The sequence below is a fragment of the Furipterus horrens genome, unplaced genomic scaffold (assembly GCF_987537825.1).
Source record: "Furipterus horrens unplaced genomic scaffold, mFurHor1.1.pri manual_scaffold_1, whole genome shotgun sequence".
NCBI lineage: Eukaryota > Metazoa > Chordata > Mammalia > Chiroptera > Furipteridae > Furipterus > Furipterus horrens.
In genome coordinates this window covers 214,195,982-214,218,107 of record NW_028327171.1, presented here as the reverse complement: position 1 = coordinate 214,218,107, position 22,126 = coordinate 214,195,982, and the positions used below count along the sequence as shown (strand labels likewise).

The 22,126-nt window shown below is 56.5% G+C and overlaps 2 protein-coding genes across 2 annotated transcripts in view; both read right to left on the bottom strand.

Annotated features, from left to right (window-relative positions):
• The window catches only part of INPP5D (inositol polyphosphate-5-phosphatase D), a 106,665-nt gene extending 105,651 nt beyond the window's left edge, over positions 1 to 1,014 (bottom strand). Inside the window, exon 1 of the mRNA XM_090285023.1 lies at positions 711 to 1,014. Within this exon, the coding sequence (XP_090141149.1) occupies positions 711 to 844 (134 nt within the window). The 5' untranslated portion in view covers positions 845 to 1,014. The remainder of the gene's footprint in view (positions 1 to 710) is intronic.
• Positions 1,015 to 14,351: 13,337 nt separating this feature from the next.
• On the bottom strand, positions 14,352 to 21,403 carry NEU2 (neuraminidase 2). The gene is made up of 3 exons (XM_090269468.1): positions 21,327 to 21,403; positions 16,881 to 17,086; positions 14,352 to 15,632 (listed from the first exon to the last, which is right to left on the bottom strand). The coding sequence occupies exons 2-3, from the start codon at positions 17,079 to 17,081 to the stop codon at positions 14,694 to 14,696; spliced, it is 1,140 nt and encodes a 379-aa protein (XP_090125594.1). The 5' UTR covers positions 17,082 to 17,086; positions 21,327 to 21,403; the 3' UTR covers positions 14,352 to 14,693.
• Between the last annotated feature and the right edge of the window lie 723 nt (positions 21,404 to 22,126).

The window sequence follows — 22,126 nt, the reverse complement described above, 5'->3', positions numbered from 1 at the left end:
GGCAGTTCGTGGTGTCAGAGAGGCCCAAGTTGGTGGGGACACAGCCAAGCACCAGGACAAGGAGAAAAGAGGCTCTTGCTGCCTTAATGGGGACTTCTTCTGTGCTCAGGGCCCAGGACGCAGCTTCTGGGTGAACTGAGAGTCCTTTCTTGAGTGAACCTACCCCAATAGTCATAGCTCCCCGATAACGGCTTCCTCCAGGGGCCCAGAGTCTGGGCGTGGGAGGGTCCCCCATGCCACATCGGTTCTTCCGCCCCAGGCACCTCTGACTAACACCTGAGTGACTGGGCTGCTTTCCGACACACCCACCACCACAGAGCTCAGAGCTTCCGCCTGCCCCAAAGAGCCCGCGCCCCTTCTCCTGGCCCCTGTCACTCCGAGGGCACCCTGCAACCCAGCTCACGGGCAGCTGCAGGCCTCAGGGTGACCCTGGAGGGTCCTAGCACTGCCCGACCTGAACTCCAAGGCCAGCCAGTCCACCACGGGCCTCAGCTGGGCCCCCGACACACCTGGGCAGTATGCAAGTCCGGTCCCTCCGTGTCATGACATAAAGACCAGTCCCCCGAGCCCCGTCTCAGTGCGGGGGCCCTGGCTACACCCCGAGTTCTGAGCCGGTTTCCCCTCCCGGAGCGGTCCCTCCGCATCTCCGGGCCCGGGCAGGGGTGGCCAGGCCAGGCCGGAGGCCACTGGCCAGCGAGCGTTGTACTCACAGCACGCAGAGCGCGTAGGCCCGGGAGATGGACTCGCTGGCGCGCACGAGGAAGCTGCCGTCCTTGCCGGTCCTGGAGAGCAGCTCCTCTGCTTTGGAGCGGGTGATGTTGCCATGGTTCCAGCAGGGGACCATGGCGGGCGTGGGACTCCGTGGGCCTCCGCGGGCCGGGCCGGCGGCCACCGCCAGGATCGACAGGCCACCAAGGGGAGCTGAGGCCCCTGAGACACTGCCACCCCGCCGCCTGTCCTCTCTCTGCTGCCCTGGCTGCTGCCACCAGCTCACTGACCGACGACTTCCTGTTTCAGGCGCTTGGCGAGGGAAAGGAAGCGAGCTGCAGAGGACTTCCTCATTGCAGAGACGGAGCCAGGGCCCGGTCCCCCACCTTCCTACCCCACCCGCCGAGGCCCGCAGCCCCGGCCTCCCACTCGTCCGCCCTTTCTCTGTCCTCCAACAGGACTCAGTGTCCAGAGGGTCAAATGCCAGCTCAAGTCCTAGGGGGACGGGCAGCTCCTTTAGGGTCAGAAGGCTCGTCGCGGGCTTCTGACAGGCGTGTGCATGGCCACGTGGGATGGCCCCGCCCTGGACAGATCTCTCAGCCTTCCTTCCTACCCGAGGGCTCTGCAGCTCCCTGTCCCCCATCCCCCAACATATCCCAGGAACAGAGACTCACGGGAGATTCTCTACTGGGTCAAAGCCTGCCCAAGGCTGAGCAAAATTGAGGGGGAGGGACAGAGCCCAGCCACATTGGAGGATCATGGCCATTCAGACATCATAGAGCCTTGGGTATGGGGGGAAACCTTGGGTGACCCTACTGGATGGCTCCAAAGGCCCAGGTATGAGCTCTGTGACACCTTTACATTCATCTTCAGGGGCTGGTGAGTGTGAAAGATGGGGGTGACATGTTCTCCATGGCAACGTGAATGCAGACTGGGTTTTCACCTGTGGGTCTTTCCAGAACACTCAGGAACCCCACACATTCACATTCCCAGGGGCAAGCTGGCCATCTGGCCAACGGAGATGCTCCTTCCTGAGTTCATCTCAGCAGACTTGGAGATGGCCGGGCATGGCTACCCTTGCCCACAGCTCGAAGGGAAGCTGCCTCTGCGGGCCCAACATCCAGGGCCAGCAGATTCGAGGGCTCCAAAGTGGACACCCTCCCCTTGAGCCCCAAACTGGGTGCCCTCAGTCTTCGGGTCAGAGCTAGTAGGGTGATGGGGCAAGTGCTAACTTATTGTGCAAGCGGGACCCCGATCCCGCACCCAGGCCTCGCTCCCCCGGACACGACCCAGAACCTCTGCCTGGAGGCAAGCGGCCCCCAAGGGAGCGCACGTGTGCCACGAAGCCCCCAGCACCTCCGACCTGCAGCAGCACCCACAGCTGGCGATTCCGAGAGAACAAAGCGCTCTCGTCCAGGTGGACTGACCTCATCTGGATTCTGAGGCCCAGGGTGAGTGTGGCCCCCTCCCTGCAGGGCCTCTCTGGGCTCCAGGTGAAATCCCTTTTGGAAACTCAAGCCCAGAGGCCTCCCATCCTCATTCCCACCTCCTAAAGCCAGTTCCCCGAAGCCTCCTTTCCCAGCTCCTCCTACTGAACCCAAACCTTTGGCAAGCTCGGATCAGGGGCCCTCTGGGCAGGCCCTGAGCGGGCAAGGGGGCAGGGTGAGGCTAAGAGGTGGTCTTCATGCTCTGGCCTTCCCGAAGCCAGCTGGGACCTGGGGCTGCCAGCTCCCAGAGGCCCCTGGTGGAAACCCCTGCTGTCACTTCAGCTGTCCCCCACCCTGACGCTCCCATCATGACCTTCCTTCCCTGCTGACCTGCACTTACTGTATTTCCACCCTGCTCTCGCCTCCAAGCAATGGTCTCGAGAGCCAGTGGAGGAGATGGTGCTGCTGGACACCCGGACAGTGACCTCCAGAGGGGCTAGAGTGACCACCCAAGTGCTGTTGGCAGGTGTGCGGAGGGCAAAGAACACCTGTCACTACCTCTGCCACCCTCAATGCTACTGGATAGAGGCAGCGCCATGGATGGAATGCTGTAGGTGAGAGGTGACCCGCAGACCCACATAAGTTCAAGGCTAGGGATTGGCCATGAACCAGTAGTTACCCCGAGTCCTGAACTTGCCTTGTGTCTGATGTAAGAATCACGCAAAATGAGCATCTCAGCACCATTCTAGTCGCCCAATCTTGTGCCATTGCACAAAGGAAATGCCACCCTGGTTAGGAGTGACCTGCTCCCGAGACGTTATTCTTAAATCACAGCTAGTCATAGGACTCCGAAAAGATCTCATAGGCTGGAGTCACAGAGCTCCTTGGGACATCTGGTCAACCCTACATATAAGCACTAGGGTTGGAAAGCAGCTGACGGGAGAAAACGGGGCCCAGGTCCAGACTAGAGCTCGTCACTCAGTGGCACTGCCAGCCCTGGCCAGTGCCAGGCACTGGAGGGGGGCTTGGAAAGTTTCTAGGAAGTCAGGGCAGTGAGCATCGGCATGGTGGCCTGGCAGGCCCCGGGTCACGGGCACTTGGCCATCTGTAGAAGCCCTGGGAAGGACAGGCAAAATCTGGGTGCTGAAGCAACGAGCCTGTCTGGCAGCTCCCCCTGCCTGCCTTCTCCTCAGTGGCACCTTCAGGTCGGCCTTTCCAGATCCTCTCCTGGACCCCTTGAAGACACAAATTCGGTTCCAGTTTTTTGCAACAGTCCCTGAGCCTGAGGCCTCTTGGGGCCTGGAGCATCCTGACAAGCAGGCAGGCAAGGTCTCAGTTCACAGCCCGTCCCCTCCTGTCCCCCCACGGCTCCGATACCTCTGCTTCCGATTTGTAATCAGACCCGGGAACCAGAGACAGGTGAGGCCAGGGTCTGCATCCTGGCTCTGCCACAAATATCTAGCGGCTGAATCTCAGTTGCATCTCCGTGAAGTTATGGAAGGTGCTTGGTGCCAAGTAGGTGCCTCGGGGCAAGGCTGCTCTCCAAAGTGGCCCTCCTTAATCAGCTCCGTGCCTGGAGGGCAGAGCCTGAGTGTGTTCCAACCTGCGACGGGCATCAGTGATGGCTTCTCAACCCCGGTTTGAGAGAGGATGGGATTCTCTAACAAGCTCTTTACCTGCAACTCAAAAGAACCTAAGTGGGCCAGGCTCTGGACCTGGGGACTCCCGCCACCAGGGGGAGCCCTGAACTCTAGCCCCATCCAAGAGTTCCCACCCTGCTCTCCCCTCCAAGCCATGGTCCCTGCAGAGCCCTCTCATGTTCCCATAGCAACAATGCCAACAAGGATGGAGGTGATTTCCCAAGAGGTCCTAATTGCATCCAAGGACGTCCCGTGAACACCAAAGGCCTGGCAGCAAGCCGCTCTGCCTTTTCACTGAAGATGCTAGAAAATCAAATCGGTGAATAGCAACGAGGAAAATTAGCTTGATTTTGGGACGCATCAGCTAAGGGAGAATCACATTCACAAAAATAACTTGGGTGTTTTGCCAAGATTGTGAAGGACATGGGAAAGTATTCGTAATAATACAATAGTAAGTAAAATCAGAAAAACAGTTGAAGGTACATATTCCAACTATGGAAAAACTATCTCCGGAAATCACTGATTCTGAAGAGTCCTCAGGTGGCAATTCTACGAGCAATTTTTTTTTCTTCCTTCTGCTTTTCCAGGTTTCCTTTATGACCATACATTATTTTTATAATAATAAAATTAAATACATTAAAAAAAAAAAAAAAACTCTGGTTCCGGAAGGCATGTATGAAATCCCTCGGGACAACTTGGCTCTATGTGGGGAGCTGGTGGCACCCCCAGAGACAAATATTCCTCAGGATTCCTCAGGAAGAAACTGACTTCTTTAATCTTTCAAAGATCTTTTTTAAATTACAAAGTAACACATGCACAATGAAAAGTAAGCCTTCCTGCTGGCCCAGATGCCCCAGTGCCATTGCCCCAAGGCTAGCATCTTGGGTATTCTTGCAAAACTCCCCGTGCATATAAAAACATATTTTTGCAAAACCTCTTTTCCTTTAACCCTGCTGTGCACCTTGCTTTTTCCACTTAACAATATTTCTGAGCATTTCATGGCGGCTTTTGTGTCTACCACACTTTTTTGAAGCCAGCATGTCATTCCAAGCCACAGCCTAGGTCACGGCGCCAGTCTGCAGGCAGAGGCAGAGATGGGCCCCAGTGTTTGCTACCACAAGCCACGCTGCAGGGCACACACGTGGCCACGGCATTGCACACTGTGCCGCCAGGGTACCTGCTGGATAAATCCCCAGAAGAGCACCCGGGGTCAAAGGCGGCGCGCACTTTCAGCTCTGATTGATTGTGCCGTACTGTTCTCTAAAGTGGTTGCACCGACGGCCGTACCCACCATCTGTGAGGACCAGCCCAGGGGCACGATTCTGGCTCATCTCCTGTTAATAAAGTGACATGAATGAAAACCCCCACTTATGAAATGGATTTTAAGAAACAGGCCTTGGGGCCTTGTTTCAAAAGGATTCTTGACTTTCATCACAGTATTCATTTAAAAATGAGCTGTGCTTTTGCTGGTGTGGCTCCGTGGGTTGAGTATCGGCCTGCAAACCAAAGGGCCATCGGTTTGATTCCCAGTCAGGGCACAGGCCTGGGTTGCGGGCCGGGTCCAAAGTTGGGGGCGTGTAAGAGGCAACCACACATGGATGTGTCTCTCCCTCCCTTTCTCCCTCCCTTGTCCTCTCTCTAAAAATAAGTAAATAAAATCTTTTTTTTTTTTAAAGAGTTGTCTTCTTATATCCACACTGTGAGTTAGATTAAAAAATATGTATATGTTTCCTTTCCAAGAAAGCTGCCTGGGTGTTTCCTGGGCTGAACACGAGACACGTGAAGGGCGCCCTGGCTGGTGTGGCTTGCTTGGCTGGGGCGCCGTCCTGCACACAAAAAGGTTAGGGGTTCAATTTCTAGTCAGCGCACATGCCTAGGTGGCAGGTTTGATCACTGGTCAGACATCAATGCTTCTCTCTCTCCTTCTCTCTCAAATCAATAAACACATTTTTTAGAAAAGAAACATGAAGAGATGGGCCCAATGGCCTCAGAGGCTCTGGTAGCTTTGCATCTTTGTGGCACCAGGCCCACACTTGGGGTGTAGAACAAGACACACCAGTGATGTCCTCAAGGTAACCACGTTGCCATGGCAACCACCCCCTCCCGGTTCTCTGCTTCCAGGGTCAGATATGCCAAACTCTGGAGACAGCTAATCTCTGGCCCTGAGTCAAGCCATCGGCCCACACTGGCCAGCCTGCCTGGCTGCCTCTGTCCTGTGCTGGGACAGCCACTGCCCAGGCCGACCTCCGTTCCGGTCCCAAGCACTGCACAGCCTCCCTTGGCAGGGCCTAGGATGGCATTACCTCCACGCACTTGCTGCCAGCGGCCACTGCGTCCCTGCGGTGTGTATGTGTTAGCTCCTTCCCAGCTTCACGCTCTGTTCCTCTTCCCCCACGCCCCACACGCAGCAGGACTGCGGATGGTGCCCAGCTCCTTCCCGTCAGAACCTCCTGCCCAGTGTCAGCTCTGCATGGTCACCCTGAGTCCCAGGAAGCCCTGGGCTCTCCTGACTTCAGCTGCACCCATTGCTCAGCTCTCAAAGCCACGTGAGTGCGCTCTGCGTTGCCCCTCCACCTGCCACCCCTCCCCACTGCAGCACCTGGTCCCGGGACTGCCCCCGCCTGGCAGGCTCCCAGAGGCACCGTCTTTTCCTGACCACACTCCTGCTGAGCAGTCTCCTCCTCTGGGAGCCCCGCGTGGCCTGCTCCTCACCCAGAGCACGTGCCTGTCACGACCTGCCTTACTCTGTATGCACCTCTCTGAATCCACATTTGTCGTATGGGTGGCGGCAGTCACGGAGCAGATACCTCAGTCAGCTCAGGCGGCCATAACAAATCAGCACAGACCGGAGGCTTCACCAGCCCACGAGGACTGCTCACAGCTCTGACGGCTGGAAGAGCAGCGTGCTGCCACGGTCAAGTTCCCGTGAGGGCCCTCTTCCTGGCTTGCAGACAGCTGCCTTCTTGCTGTGTCCTCACGTGGCCTTTCCTCAGGACGTGTATGAGGAGCGAGAGACCGCGATCTCTCTCTTCCTCTTCTATAAGGCCATCAGCCCTCTAGGATTAGGACCCCATTCTTATGCGCTCATTTAATCTTTTTTAAAAAGATTTTATTTATTTATTTCTAGAGAGAGGGAAAAGGGAGGGAGAAAGAGAGGGAGGGAAACATCAATGTGTGGTTGCCTCTCCTGAGACCCCAAATGGGGACCCAGCCTGCAACCCAGGCCTGTGCCCTGACCTGGAATCGAACCAGTGACCCTTTGGTTTGGAGGCCGGTGCTCAATCCACTGAGCCACACCAGCCAGGGCTCGTTGAATCTTAATTATCTCCTGAACACCCTATCTTCAAATACAGCCACATTGGGGGTTGGGTGTCCAGGTGTTCATTCAGAAGGGGGTCCGTGCAGCCCACGATGGTGCCCAGCAAATATCTGCTAATGCAGAACGATGGCTCTCATCTGTCTATCAGCCACTGTGTGCCGGGCTGCGCTCTCAGCAGGAATGGCCTCAGTCCGTGCTCAGGAGACCTCCAAGGGAAGGCGTCTCCATTTCCCTGGCAGAGAAACGGGGTACCAGAGAGGTTAAGTGCTTCACCTGCTGGTTAGCAGCAGAGCGGAGACTCCCCTCCCATCTGCTTGGCCTTGTAACCACGGTGCACAGTGCGTACTTTGGGATATATAAGCGGTCCCCCCAAACAGAATTTATTTATAAAACATTGAGTATTTATTCTTACATGTTTAAACTTCAGTCACCTTCAAAGTTCTCTCCCTTGGATGCACTATGCCTATCGAGACGTTTTTTCTACTGCTCAAAACCGTCTTTGAACTCGTCGATTTTGATGCCTTTCAGGGCTTCTGCCGCTTTTTGTTTCTCCTCTTCCACGTTGGCAAAACGCTTCCCTTTGAGGACTTTTTGCATCCGGGGAAACAAACATACAAGAGAAGTCGCTCGGGGTGAGATCGGGCCACCTTCAAATGCCCCGTCATTCACTCGGCACCCCTGGGACTGTGTCTCAAGCCACCCAGACCCTTCTGGACTGTCTCCCTCCCTGTTCCCTCACCCTATAAGCAAGCTTAAGATGTTTCCATCTTAAAAACAAACAAGGAAAACAACACTAACAAAAACCCTCCCTGCCCATGGTCCTCAGACTTGGCAGTGTATTGAAAGACCTCACACCAGGTCAATTAAATAAAAATCTCGGGTGGGGCCTGGACATCCAGCTCATCCAGACGGCGGCCGGGACTGAGAACCAGGCCCCCGCTGGCTTCCTTCTCGCCTGGGGGTTGACCTGTCTCTTCACCCCAGTGGTGACCTTTGGGTACACTGCCCTCACTCACTGTCACAGCGGTGTCCTCACAGCTGCCGGGCTCCAGCCTGGCCCTGCCCCACAGAAAGCTTCTCAACAGCATCTCCACAACTTCCATCTCCTGCCCTCTCCCGCCCCCCCCCACGTTCCTCTGATGGCCCCCCCAGTCCCCCCCTTCCCTCTGACCAGCCAGTCTCACCCGTGCCCTCGGCCCTATTGGCGTTTCCCTGACTTGGTTCTCAGCTTCCCTTCGGTCTACCCCACGCTCTCCCCAGGCGCTCTCCCCCATGACCCCCAAATCTGTGTTTCTCGCCTTGACCTTCCCAAGCACCCACCCACCCTTCCTGTTGTCCCCGTGAATATTCAACGGACACTGCAGCCCCACCTCCCCTGCGGGCCGCACCATCACACGCAAGCCTGTTCTCCTGCCCACGCCGCCCACCTAGATTCCGATCCACCCAGGCTCCCAAGCCAGAACCCGGAGGCCTTCTTCCTGCCCGGCCCCCTCGGGCTGATCCCGGGGCTGTGGAACCCTCTGGAATTCGCCCCCTTTGGTGCAGCTGCGCCGGCCCTGGCTTCATCCTGCCCTCGCATCGTTGGTCCCCCGGACTTCTCAAGGGGACCTTCATGAGCGCGTGCCCCCTCAGGCTCCCACCCCGTCCCACTCGCACGTCTCCCGGTCCTCCCCTGTGCACCAACGTTCTCTGTCTAAAATGCACATCCGAGTCTGCCGCTCCTTCCCTCTGTTCTTAGGAAATGCAAGCTCCCTGGCCGGCTCCGCAAAGCCCTTCCAGGCCCACACCTTCCCCGCCTTTCCTGATCTTCTTCCTCTGCTGCACTCAGTCTGGGCTCCCGTGCCACCACATCAGGGCCTGGCCTGTGTCCCTCAGTCATTCATTCATTCAACAAACGTGGCTGAGAGCCTCCCGTGTGCCCAGAGGCTGTCCTAGGCCCCAGGGAGGTGCCTCCCCGGAGCTTCCAATCTACGTGGGACCTTCCGCCCGTCCTGTGCTGTACAGTTGTCTAGTCTAACTCCTCTGCAGCCAGGTGGGAAAGGGCACCCTTGGGACCCCGACCTCCTGCCTCGGCCATTTGCCAGCTTGTAAAATCATGGTCAGGTGGCTTCCTCTTTCTCTGCCTCGGTTTCTTCCTCTGTGAAATGGGGAAAATAGTAACCTGCCACGTAGGCTTGTCGTGAGGATTAAGTGAGCGAACACCAGCAAAGGGCTGAGAAGAGCGCCTCGTCCACGGTCAGGTCTCAGGACTTCTGCTTTAGCCACTCGGCCCGGTGCTTCACACAGCAAGCGTTTTCAATCAATGTTTCCCGGTTGGATTACAGAATAAGAAAGTACACGTAGCAACACCTTAGAAATCACATTCTCACTGAAAACCCAGAGGCCCTGCCGTTATAAAACCGCACTCAGAAAAGCCATCGAAAGACCTAGAAGGAAAGAACGTGCCGCGTGCATGGGAGCCACGTGATTTGGACCCCAACGGCCAGGGCTCGCCCTCTGACCCCAAGCTGCCTGTGCAGAGGCGGGGGCTGGCAACTCAGCCAGACCCTTTCGGTGCGAAGGCGAAGGGAAGGGGGTGACAGCAGTCAGGATCCCACCTGTGTTTGCTGGGACCCCTGAGCTCTGGTGCGGGGCAGAGGCGCGGGCGAGGCACCCACAGCGGACGGACGCCCCCCAGACCAGGACTGTATGACTTTGAGCTCCTGCCTCCCCAGGCCTGTGCTCAACGCTTGTCAAATGGACCAAGTCAGACCAAAGAATATTCAAGGCCCTTCTGACCTCTGGGAGTCTAGAACTTTCTGTAGGATAAACCTAGCTTAGAGACCACATCAGGGAGAAAGCAGGGACCGTGACTTACGGGTGAAAGAAAGACGTGCGTGACAATTCTCTGGGAACTGAGGTGTCTGTAAGTATGAAGGAAGGACAGTCATTTCAGGACAGGCCAATTTAACTCATCGTCGAGAGCTGTACTTGGACTTGGATGCTGCTGCATGGTCCGTTTTAGGGGAGAAAAAGGAAGTTCTCAGGTAAAAGACCAGACGAAAACGTGCCTCTGGTTAGTGGGGTGAGTTTTACTCTGCTTCTTTGCACTTCCAAACGTTCGGCATCTATGACTCTGAAACCCTCCTTTAAAAAGAGTACAAAAAAGGAATTTGAAAAAGTAACCCTTTGCCAGAAGTACAGCCAGCTTTCTCACCTCTTGGAGCAGTGCGATGAAAGACTCCCATTTAAGCTGGATTCCTTCCTTCCTTCTTCATGTGGTGGGGGCGGGGGAGGGCGGTCTGGTGCAGACCCCGAGATCTCGGGATGCTGAACGGGGCCTTTGAGCGTGGCGCTCTCCCCTGTGGCTGGCTGGGCCTGAATCGCTGCCTTCTTAGGTGCCCTGGGCGGGCAAGTCCTCAGACCCAGGCTGCCATCTGAGCTGCCATCTCCCTGCTCACTCGGGCAGGGCCAGGAAGGAATGCCAGGGAAGGCGGCGCCATCCCCAGGGACAGACCACGCAGGACTCCGCATCTCAGAACTGGGGCGCGTGGACCCCGCTGCCCCTCTGGGACGTTCAGACGCAGGCGATGGAGACAACTCAGGACGTTGGTCTGGGCTCAGAAAACCCAGGTCTTCTCCCAGCCTTGCTTCTACCTGGCTCTGTGGTCTTGAGGAAGTCACCAAACTGCATGGGACCCACTTTAACCACCTGTCTACTGAGTAGGATGGACTTAGCCTGAAGGCCATGTCCACCTCTAAAGGGCTAACCTTTGCGTCTTGCTGCTATGTGTGGCCTTACCTCTAAGAATGGACACGTTGTCCCCAGTTAATCTCAGCTGTGCAGAGAAAGGATCCTTCCTGGGTTTGGGAGCCCCCTCCTGGCCTCCCCACGGGGTCAGACTCTGAGCCTTCCACAGTGACTGTGATGGACATGGCCCAGGCCCCCTCTGCTCTCCCAGGCCTCAGGTGCACTTCTGCAGGGGCCTGCTGGACCTCCACCACCTTCCCGTCCCAGGTGTCCAACTCAGAGAAGAGTTTCCTGGGAGGGGGGGCAGGGCCTCATGGTTCAGCCACGGGGTCTGTTTGGCAGGCACAATCTTGCATGACGTAAATCGCCACGACAAGCTGACCCGTGGGGGAGGAGAGGCTAGGAGCAGAAACGCTGTGTGAGTATATGCATACATGTGCATGTGTGTGGACGTATGTATGTGCACATGTGGCTTTGGCATGATTACAATTCTTAGGGGAGGAAGCAGAATCTGACATGGCTGCGGCAGACCTGGCCTAATTCAACTGACAAATGTCAGACAGTTTCCAGTGTTGTGGGACAGTCTGTCCAGTGGCTTTGTGTAAGCATGTGTCCCATGGTCATTTGTTAACAGAATGAAGGCAGGTGGTGGACTTGCCAAGAGCAGACGGTGGTGGGGGTGGGGGGGCCCAGACTGAGGGCCCCAAACACACAAAGGCTAAGGCAGTTCATGTAGCTCCATGACTTCAGAATCATGTAAAAAGTCATTACTAGCCTTTCTATTGGGTGTGCCAATTAGAAACATATTTAAGTTACAGAACGGCCAGGAAGGGACCGGACTTACCTTCCCAGCGTTCGCTGATGTTTAGTTCAGTGCGTGGATGTCTGACAGAGAAGGGGCCAGGCCTGGGCGTGAACCACAGCTAATGGGCGTGAGCCAGTAGGCGCCCAGCTCTGTCCTTCCTGCTCCATCTGTGTTTGCTGCTGGCAGAGAGAGCTTTGCCCCCCTCTCATGCCCATCCCAGATCACCAGCCTCCACCTCCGGGGTCCCCAGGGTTTCCTGGCCTAAAGTCCCACGGGCAGCCTTTTGTATCAGTGAGACCACCAGCATGGGTCAGGGTGGTCTTGCAGAACTGGGAGGAGCCTCCTGCTTCTTGAACAAAGTCCTGGCCAGGCTGGGGTCTACGTCGGGGTTTCTCCAAGTTCTTAAACTTTTGCACACACCAGAATCATCTGGAAGGCTTGTTAAGACAGATTTCTGGAGCTGAAGATTCAAAAGGTCGGTAGGATTCAGGAGGACCCGCGATCTGCGTTTCTCAGAGCTCCCCAGGGGCCACACTGAGAACCTGCTCTAAGCCCAGGCGGACCCCCAGGCACGGGGCTTCGGGGGCAGCACCAGGGACAGGCAGGAGACGAATGTGCCTGTGCCCGGCGGCCCGCTGGACACTGGTCAGGTCCTCGGTTCCTGGCTGTGCTCCCTGAGGAGGACAAGCAAATGTATCATCGTCTCTCTGGGGCCTCTGTGGAAATGTCAGCTCTCCGAGGTGCAGGTACGGCAGCCCCCGCTCTCTCTCGGCCACGTGGTTCCCTTCCACATTCTCGTCATCACTAGGCGGTGGAGTTGTGTTTCCTGCTTCCTTGCCGTGTGCTTATCGTCCCCTTTGCCGCACAAGAGGACAGTGGCTCTGTCTCGTCACCGTTGAGTCCCTGTCCCCCAGAACAGCACCTGCTCCCTTGCTGACACTCAGTACACATCTGCTGTGTCATGGAGGCCTCAGCCATCCCCAGGGGAGCCAGTGGGGTGAGTGGTGTGGAAAAGGTGGCCTTGACCTTGTCACTGGCCCTGATCTATTCCCAGGGTCCTCAGGGGACCTGCGTGAGGTCACAGGTGACACGGCAGCCCAGGGCTCTCAGTGCTCACTGGCATCTCATGAGCCATCAGATGCCCCAACTGAACACAGCAGCCGAGCAGGGAAGGGAATGCGGACGGGATGGCAATGATGGGCCTCTTAGGGGGGTGGGCCTTAGGGGTGATAAGAGCTCTAACTCCTTCATGCTGATAGCAGCCCTGAGCCAAATATCTGCAAGGACCAGGACCAAGGGGGCCCCCCAAATCTGGAGCTTCAGGTCTCCCCGGCCTGCTCTGAGGGGAGTGGGCCCTGAGGTCAGGCTCCCTGCTCCCAGCTCCCTGCTCCCTGCTTGTCAGGTCACCGGGCAGAGTATTAAGAGGTGCTGCCTTACGAGACTCCCTCCACCTTGGGCTTGGCAGTGCAGGAACAATGACCATGTACCAGACAGACAAACAGACACACACTCACACACCCCACACCAGCTCCCCGATGTTCCAGGCAGTGTCCCCCTCCTCCATGTGCCATGCCTGGAGCTCTGGTGTAACTGACCTTGGGGCCACCTTCCCGAGCCTTTGGAGGCTGAGCTACTTCTGACATTTTCAGTCCAGCAGTCGGGGCTGAAGCACACGCTCTTTCCGTTTGCTCGTCCGTTCATTTGTTTGACGGCTGGTTTTTAGGGGAAGGTGGGTAGAGGGGCGGGGCTGCTGGAGCCGAGCACCCACCTGTGGGGTTGTGTGTGTCTCTATGGACACAAATTATAGTAACAGTTCAGTTTCACTAAATGCTCAGAATACATCCTAAGTGGGGTCCTGGAGCAGAGAAAGGACATTAGTGGAAAAACGGGTGAAATCTGAGTGAAGCCTAGAGTTTAGTGAAGTGTGCACTGGTGTGACTCTCGCGGTTTTGACCACTGTCCCCCAGTGCTGGGAGAAACCAGGGGTGGGGTGCCCGGGAACACTCCATACTATCTTTGAAACTTTTCTGTAAATGTAAAATTATTCCCCCAAAACAGTTTATTTAAAAAATTCAGTTCCAACGTTTTACAATCTAATATAACCTATTGATTTGGAGGCTTGATGAGCAAATCCACTATTCAGTTCAACTTTTATATTTTATTGAGGTATACCACGTACCGCAGGGCGCACAAAGCTTGTGTGTCCAGCGCACTGAAGTGTGACCCGACCAGCACCAGGTCACACAGTAGAAAGCTCCCAGCACTCAGGAGCTCCCTTCTGGCCCCTTCCCAGGGAGTGGCATTCCGCCCCCAGACCTGGCCACTCTCTTGACTTACATACCACAGGTGGGTTTTGCCTGTTCTTGAACTTCATATGAGTAGAACCATAAAGTAGGTACTCTTTTGAATCTGGCTACTTTCACTCAACATAATGTCTAAAAACCAGCCATGTTATTGGGTGGAGCCAGGAAGGTTCAGTCCCAGAGCCTGCAGAGGGAGCGCAGCCCCTCAGACACTTCGGTTTTGGACATCCAGCCTCCAGAGCCGTGAGAGATGACACTTCTGTTGTTTTAAGCCATCAAGTGTGTCATCGGTTGTTACCCCAGCCCTGGGAACTGGGCCCCACGACTGGAGTTAGCGTGGTTTTCCCAGACGCCACCGTACCCCCCTGCAAAGCCGCTCCCCGCACCGTCTGCCCTGAAGCGCTGCTGGGCAGACACACAGACACACCCACCGTCACACCTCTCTGCTCGCTGCCTTTCCCCAGCAACGCTCCCCCCCGAGAAGAAGTGGGACACACTGGATAATTTATCAAGACGCGCCCCGAAGCTGGGGGCCGGGGGCGCACACAGAGCTCTTCACACCGGCCCCATCGAGAGGCTCTGGGAAGCCAGGTTCCTTCGGTTTCTGGGCTGAAAACGAGTCCTTTGAGAAGGTGAAACTGCAGAGGAGGACAGGGGCCAAGAAGCGGACCTCACGCTCTCGGCGACGGGACCCAAGAGCGGCCTGCGAAGTCAGAGGCAGGGCGGCAGGGTGGGGGGCGGGCGCTCGGCACGTGGAGGGCTCACCGAGGCAAAAATTCAGCTGGGAAGGCTTGTTTCAGGGTGAACATGAGGAAGACGATCTCCTCGTAGTCGTCAGATTCGTACAGACACCCAAACTGCGGGGAGCCATCGGGGCCGGCGCCCAGGCTCTGGAGGTCCGAGTAGGCGCAGCTGCCCTGGGCCAGCAGGGCGGGCTGGGACCAGGCGTCGGGGGCCGGGGGCCGCGCGTTGAGGTAGGCGCCGAGGTCGCTTCTCTGCTGGGGGTCGGTGGGGTGCGTGTACAGCAGCCACTGGTCCCAGGCGCCGGACCCCACTCTGGGGCTGGGGAAGCTGACGAAGCTGCCGTGGCAGCCGTGGGGGGGCTCCACCAGCTTCCGCACTGCCTGGGGGCCCCTGAAATCAAGGCCGTCGTTGGTGCTCTCAGCCTGCACCCTGGCGCGGAGGGGGCTTCTCGCGTTCAGGTACACGGCCCTCCGTTCTGCACCCCCGACCTCAGCCACTTGGCACTCCAGGGTGTCCTGGGCCACGAAGTTGCCTCTTCCCCACGTGAGCCCGTGGTCGTGGCTGAGGAAGCAGAAGGCGAAGGGGCTGGGCCCCCGGTGGGCGTGCAGGTTCCGGTAGGCGTAGGCGGGCACCACCAGGCTCTGCGCCTCGTTGTGCAGCTGCAGACAGTGCCCCGGGCCCACCGCAAACGTGGCCCATTCCTTGTGGGCGGAGCCAATGGCAGAGCCGGTGAGGTCTCTGGCGGGGCTCCAGGACCTCCCGTGGTCGGCGCTGGTGACTTGGCACAGCCGTGTCACGTTGACCTTGGTGTGGAGCTGGTGGCGCTCGGAGACCTGGCCGGGGATGGCAATGAAGAAGAGGAAGAGGGTCCCCGTCTTCTCGTCATACAAGGGGCTTGGGTTCATGGACCGGTGGCCCTTCAGCTGGGCCTGGGCCACCACCTCCTGAGCGTGCCACTGAATGTGAGGAAAGGAGGAACGAGAAGCACTGCCTTAGCATGACCAGTGACAGTGACGGGAGCTGCACTCTTGGGGGGAGGGTGGTGTCTCATGGGGTCAAAGGTCATCAAGGAAAAGCGTTCATCCAGCACCCTGACACCACTGCCCAGAGATGTGGGAGCCTCCAGTGCAGCCCACTCCCCTTGCATGGCCATTCCTTCCATTCCCACTGACATGGGCCTCAGAGCGCCTACGGTGGGCTAGACGTCAAGGGGCAGAGCCATTCCCAGCTTCGTCCTGTTACCTCAACTTATCAGCCCTGCCCCATGTCCCGTTCTGGAAAAGTAAAGCCCAGGTAGGAACTACGATAGTCTGACCTGTGGGGGCAGACTATGACAATCACCTCCCACTTTCTGCATATCATACTCCATTAATGCAACCTAGGAAGCGGCAGCTCCGCGACACTAAGGGCTCCCACGAAGCTTCCATAATCTCCAAGTCCATGTCACACACATGGCACGTCTGCCTTCTACCCCATTCGTTAACGGCCATCCCCCAGTGAGTGATTCCAAAGGCAGCCACTGACTGACTTAGAGTGTCCCATCTACCCTAACCCTGAACCCCTGGGGAGCAGGTGATATTAGCTCCATCTTACGTCTGGAGAATGAGAGGCTTAGACAGGGTACAGAAGCCGCCCAAGGCCATACCTCTGGGAAGTGACAGGACCAGGACTTGAACCCAGGTCCAGCTGCTTCAAACCCCATGCTCTGAACTGCTGCTGCGTCATAATGACCACAAAGTAATGATGATACTAATATTTAACCCTGGGTATGTGATACACCAGCCTGCGGTGTCTGTCAAAATCAAGGACTTGCTCTGCATCCGGGAACTTTAGGATGTAGCAGTCACTCCAATCCTCCCCAGCCCCATTCCCCAGGTTAATGTTACTCAAAGGATACAGCCCCAGCTATGTGATAAACTAGTACTCTTTTGGGTTCTTAATAAGGCAGGAAAAGCTTTCTGACATCAGTTTCCCTGGACAGGTCCAATTATGACCTGAAGCTGGTGCTGCCAGGCCAACTGGACCTGGTCCTGGCGAACCCATGTTTCTGGGTGACCACTTGGGGCCACTTGCTCTGCTTCATCCATGATGGTGCCTCCTGGGTTTCAGTGTCTCCTTTCCTTTTGTCCCCAGACCCCAGCCATCCAAGGAGGGCATGGTCCCTGTATGCCCAGTGGGACTATTGCAGCCCCCTCCTGCCTTACCTGGACATGGTGGGTGGACGCGTCGTAGCTTCCCCTGCGCAGGACAATCAGCTCTGCGTGCTCGTCTTTCTTGCTCATCCGCTTTTCCGCGAAGGCCAGCAGGGTCTTCTCCCGCGGCAGGTAGAGCAGAGCAGGGATTCTGTAGGCGTGGGTTCCCGACCAGAACACTCTCTCCTTCTGCAGGACGGGGCAGGATGCCATGGGGCCTGAGGGAGGCGCAGAACGGGGCCTCAGCAGTCACATCCTGAGACGGCCTGAGTCATCCTCCCAGGCAGGGGGTGCCCACCCCATGGGCGAGCGAGCCGAGGCTGTTGGCCTGTCCTCCTTCCCCGTGGGAGTGCCCCCTGATTACCTTCCAGGGTTCTGCACGCGCTTGCCTTGGAGTTTGGCAGCTTTCTGTCCGTGAGAGTCCGGGGAAGGGGAATTTGGAAAAGTATACTTTGTGTTGAATTTTTACTCGAAGTTAACAGACCTCGTTAGGGCAAGTCTGTGATATCCTTCAACTGCTTTTGCCCGTCAAATGCTAACCCTGGGCTTGGACAGGAGGGCTTGCCAAGCGGCATTCTGCAGCTGTCGGGCTGCCAGGGAATGACACATAGGCGCTTTTTATAACTCCACAGTGCTGGAAAGTCACCTTAGAGAAAAAGGAGGAAGCGGGGAAAAGCCTCGACTCTCCAGGCTCCCCGCCGGCTGCCTGGGGCTGCGCTCCCAGCCGCCCCGGTGTGTGGGCTCCACCCAGGAGCCAGGGAGACGCAACTGGAATTGAAGACAGAGGCTCCTGACAGCTCAGCCGGGCTGAGAGGGTCCTCCGGAGGTACAGAAATTAATTAAAATTAAAATTAAAATTAAGCATTTGGCCAAAAAGGGCCAGAGATAACTTGGTGACCGTGTGTGTGACAGTGATCTCCAGGCTGGGCCACCTGGGGTCCCCCGCTGCAGGGAGTGCTGGAGGCAGAGGAGGTGGCCCTCAGCTGAGCAGGAGGGACAAGACTGCCATCAGCTGAAAAGAGCCTCCTGCTGGTCAGCCCCAGGAAGGACTGGCCCTGAAGGCTGGCCCGCCCGGAACACGCGGACCTGGCCCCTTGGCCAATCTGCGGGCTCTGCGGGCGTAGGACAGGGCTCCCACGTCAGCTGTGGCTTCTCTAGGACACGCAAAGCCCCTCCTCTGCCTCCCCTTTCCCGCTGCCTGCAGCCCCCCTACCGGGTACCTTATTATGTATGTAACACATCTTAACATGTTGAGAAACAAAGGCTAGCCATCAGTATTTCAGCCAATCCGAAATGAACAGTATTGCTAGGACCGCATCACAGAATAAAGCTAGTAAGGGCCAGTGCTGCACCCGGTAAAAATGGGCGGCTGCCCAGACGTGGGAAAAAGAAAGGAGTCTTTGTGATGACATCGTGACCTGAAAATTGCAGTCCAGTTCGATAGGGCTTGGTAGCCAGCATGGTGGCTGAGATGAAACTTTGTTATGAAATGTAGGTGAGAAAAAAATCAAACATGATTCGACATTGAAATGGCAATGGGGGAAAGATTCCGCATGACAGTGTTCTCTAGAAAAGTGATCTGGGTTTATTTAAGCTCTTGGTTTTTTTCCCTTGGAGTGGAGTTGCTGGGTTGTATGGGAATGCTATGTTTAACTTTCTGAGGAGTTGCCAGACTGTTTCCCACAGCGGCTGGAGCAGTTCACAGCCCGCCAGCGGTGTATGAGGGTTCCGGTCTCTCCACATCCTCCTCAGCTCTGGTGACTGTGTCTTTTGAAAATAGTCATCCTGGTGGGTGTGAAGTTGTGATTTGCATTTCCCTGATGACTAGGTGATGTTGAGCATCTTTGCGGGTACTATTGGCCATCAGGGGAGTTGGACGTTAGCCTGGAGGCAATGGGAAGGTTTCCAATGTGTTTAGGCAAGGAAGTGATCTAACCTGATTTATTTGTCAGGAAGTCACTCTTTTGGCTTCAGGGGGTGGGGGGAGGGCAGCAGGTGAGTCTGTTGCAATACCCCAGGTGATAGAAAATAAAAGCCTAGAGAGGAGAGAGAGGGGAGCCTGGCTCTTAGAGAGAGAAAACAGTAGAATTCATATGGTTTGGAGGGCAAATTAGGGTGGATTTCAGCAAGCCCCAGTTGTACTCCGGATTGATTTCCGTAGCATCTCTGCCTGTTTTCTGGACTCCTTTAGATTCAGATGCTCTAGGGGAGGACCAAGATTATTCATCGTATAGCGCAGACTTACTGTGCTCCTTCCTTGGGCCCTGCATTGTTTTAGGACAGTGGGAGGCTTGGTGAATAAAACAGACTAATCCCAGCCCCCCAAAGCTGCTAGTCTTTGTCCCTTGTGTATTTAGAGCCACAGCTGGTGCAGGAGAGAATGGGGTGGAGAAAAAGCGCACCTTGGGGTCCATTCTAGAACGTTCTTTCTCAGTCTCAGTAACTCAGCACCAGCCCAAACTCACACGTGCACCAGTGACACCAGTCCCCAAATGCCTTGTAGTAATAATAGCAAACACAGAAGTGGCCCATGGCAAGAGCTGGGCACTCTTCAAGGGCTGTATAATATTATTGTCAACTGGAAGTTGTATTTACAAATTGTATCGTTTACAATACAATGCACAAATTGTACTCCCTTAATTCCCACAGCACTCCGCTCTTCCCTTGTACAGATGAGGAAACTGAGCTCACTCAGCCTTAAGTGCCAGAGCTGGGACTAGAGAGAGTACAGTCCTGCCTCCGAGGGGCGCGGGGTCTGGGAAGGGTCACCTTCCTGCACCTCATTACTTCCAGTGACGCGTCAGCTGCTGGAGTAGGTAGCTGCCCCCGTGGCCCCAGCCCTGGCTCCGAGCGTGGCAGCAGCTGCAGGCTGAGGTTGCGGAAGGAGAACTCAGTTAGGAATTGGGTTCTGGGCCTGCACTCACACACAGCTGCTTGTGCATCTCTGGGCAAAAACCTGCTGGGGTCTGTCCCCCGCCTGGCAGGAAGGGGGCTGGAGGAGCTGAACGTGCAGGTACTAGATGAGAGCCTGACCCTCAGGGGAGGCTGGCTGGCCTCAGCACAACCCGGTCGCACACTAGAGCCCACAGGCCATCAGAGAGAGGACAATGCCCCTTTGCACTCGAGAACCTGCCATTTTGTGATTCAAAAATGGTTGAATCGTGGCAATTTCAGAGGGTCCTACCTAAGGCTACCAACGGCTGCCGTGGCTGGTGGCCTTGTGAGTACTGAGCCCAGAACGAAGCATCTCATGTGAGGAAGCTCACTTCTCTCCACTCAGCCCACGAGGCCGGCTCTCGCGCTCCCACCTCGGGTGTGGGGAAACCGAGAAGTGAGTCAGAGAGGAAGCGGATGACTTCCTTGGGTCAGTGAAGGTGGGTGGATTTAAGCCTGGATCTGCCTTATTTCAGAACACATGCCCCTAGCCACTGGGCTCTCCTTCCACAGACCCACAGCTGGGACTCTGAGGTCTGAAAGCTTCTTAAGCCAAGACAGGCGGCAGAGGGGCCCTGTCTGCCTTCTCCCTCTCCTGCTGGGAGCATGCTGGCCACTGGCCTTCCCCTGCCCACTTCGGGAGGACTCTTTGCCAATTCACAAATCTGTGTTGAACACCTTCCGTGGGCCGGGAGACAGGTAGACACACAAGCCCTGGTCCCTGCCTTCCAGGAGCCCATGACCGTCAGTGAGAGCTGATGCTTCTGAGGGGTGGGAGAGAGGTGCTCTGTGAGCATTTCCCAGGGGAATAGCCCTGGTTCATGGGTCCAGTTTTGGGTGGAACTTGGCCTCTTGGCCACCACATTGAAATTATGCCAACTCTCGAAAGAGCAGATGGAGCCCGCGTGTGGTCCAGCAAAGCAAGAATGCAGGGCAACAAGCCGAAAGCTGGGGCAGCCTCTTTGCCCCAAGAAAACCCCAACTCCGCTGGGCTCGACAGCTCAGCTTGGACCCTGGCCGGGTAGCTCAGTTCGTTAGAGCGGTGTCCCGATACACCAAGGTTGCAGGTTTGACACCCGCCCCGCCAATCAGGGCACATACAAGAATCAACCTATGAATTCATAAATAAGTGAAACAATTTGATGTTTCTCTCTCTCTCTCTCAAATCAATAAATAAAAATTTAAAAAACAAACAAACAAACCAACAACTCAGCTTGGGTCCTGGGCGTTGCTGGGATTCTCATCCCACGGTGAGAGGAGCCCTCACAACCCCCAGGCCAGAACAGGACCACGGAGTGTCCTTCTGGAAGGTCAGACAAGCAATAAGCTGAGGGTAGAATGAGGTGTTTTCTTGAACTGGCTGATCTGAGCCTTCTTCCCACATTTCCCATCCCACAGGTCCACTGGACACCCCCAAAACAGAGTGGGTGCCACCTAGGGGGTTGAAGGGCCATGAGCTGGCATCCTTAACAATTGCCACTGTCAAATGCATCCCCAAGTATCCCACCATCGCCCCATAATTACCTGGTACCGAAGAACTCCTGTTTATATCAACAAAGGGACAGGTGGGTCGGCCCCGAGGGAAGCTAGCTGGACCTCAGGGAGAGCGTTCCAGGTCGGATCCCAAGGCGTGGCCTGGAAGTCAGAGTGTGTGAACAGAGGCAGCGGGAACCCAGCTTTTCGAAGGAAGGTGCAGCCCCTGCGTTCCCCTGGCTTCACCCTGAGTCTCACAGCCTCCACCCCTGAGTCCAGGCCTGTAAACACCAGAGGGAGGCCCCAGCTTCTGCCACCCACTCATCTGCCACCCTGTTCCAGGGTGATGTCAGCGTACGGACCCAGCCCTGGCCCAGTTGGGATGCTGCCTCTCCCGAGCCAGGAAGGAGCTCCCTGTGTATCAGAACAAGCCCCAGGCCGCCTGCGTCACGCTTGCCTCTTGAATGGGTGCCGCGGGCAAAGTGCGTGCGTGTCAGGGACCTCAGACTTCCAGGGCCTGGGAGGGGCTGGGCCACCCAGGACTCAGCTTCTCTCCTGGCTCCGCCCGGGCCAGCTGGGTGAGCAGGGTAGCTCTCTTGATCTCTTACGACCTCAGGTTCCACCTGTGAAAAGTGGGAGCAACAGCATCACAGGAGACGCCAGGCCGCCTGGGAGAAGACGGCTTGATGCACCTGCGTCTACGACCCAGCACAGACGGCGTTTCAGGTATGTCGGTGGTGGTCGCCCACTGAGCGAATGGACGGGCCAGGCTGCCTTTGCGGCAGGGCCGACCCCCGCGTGTGGGCGTTCAGCTGCCTGTCTAAACCTCTTCCCCCAGCAACACGGACAGA

Bases quoted from the DNA above. Each gene is read 5' to 3' on its own strand.
- NEU2 (XM_090269468.1), bottom strand. From the start codon at position 17,081: ATGGCATCCTGCCCCGTCCTGCAGAAGGAGAGAGTGTTCTGGTCGGGA. The intron at 15,633-16,880 runs GTAAGGCAGGAG...CCTCACATTCAG, and splicing joins CGTCCACCCACCATGTCCAG to TGGCACGCTCAGGAGGTGGT.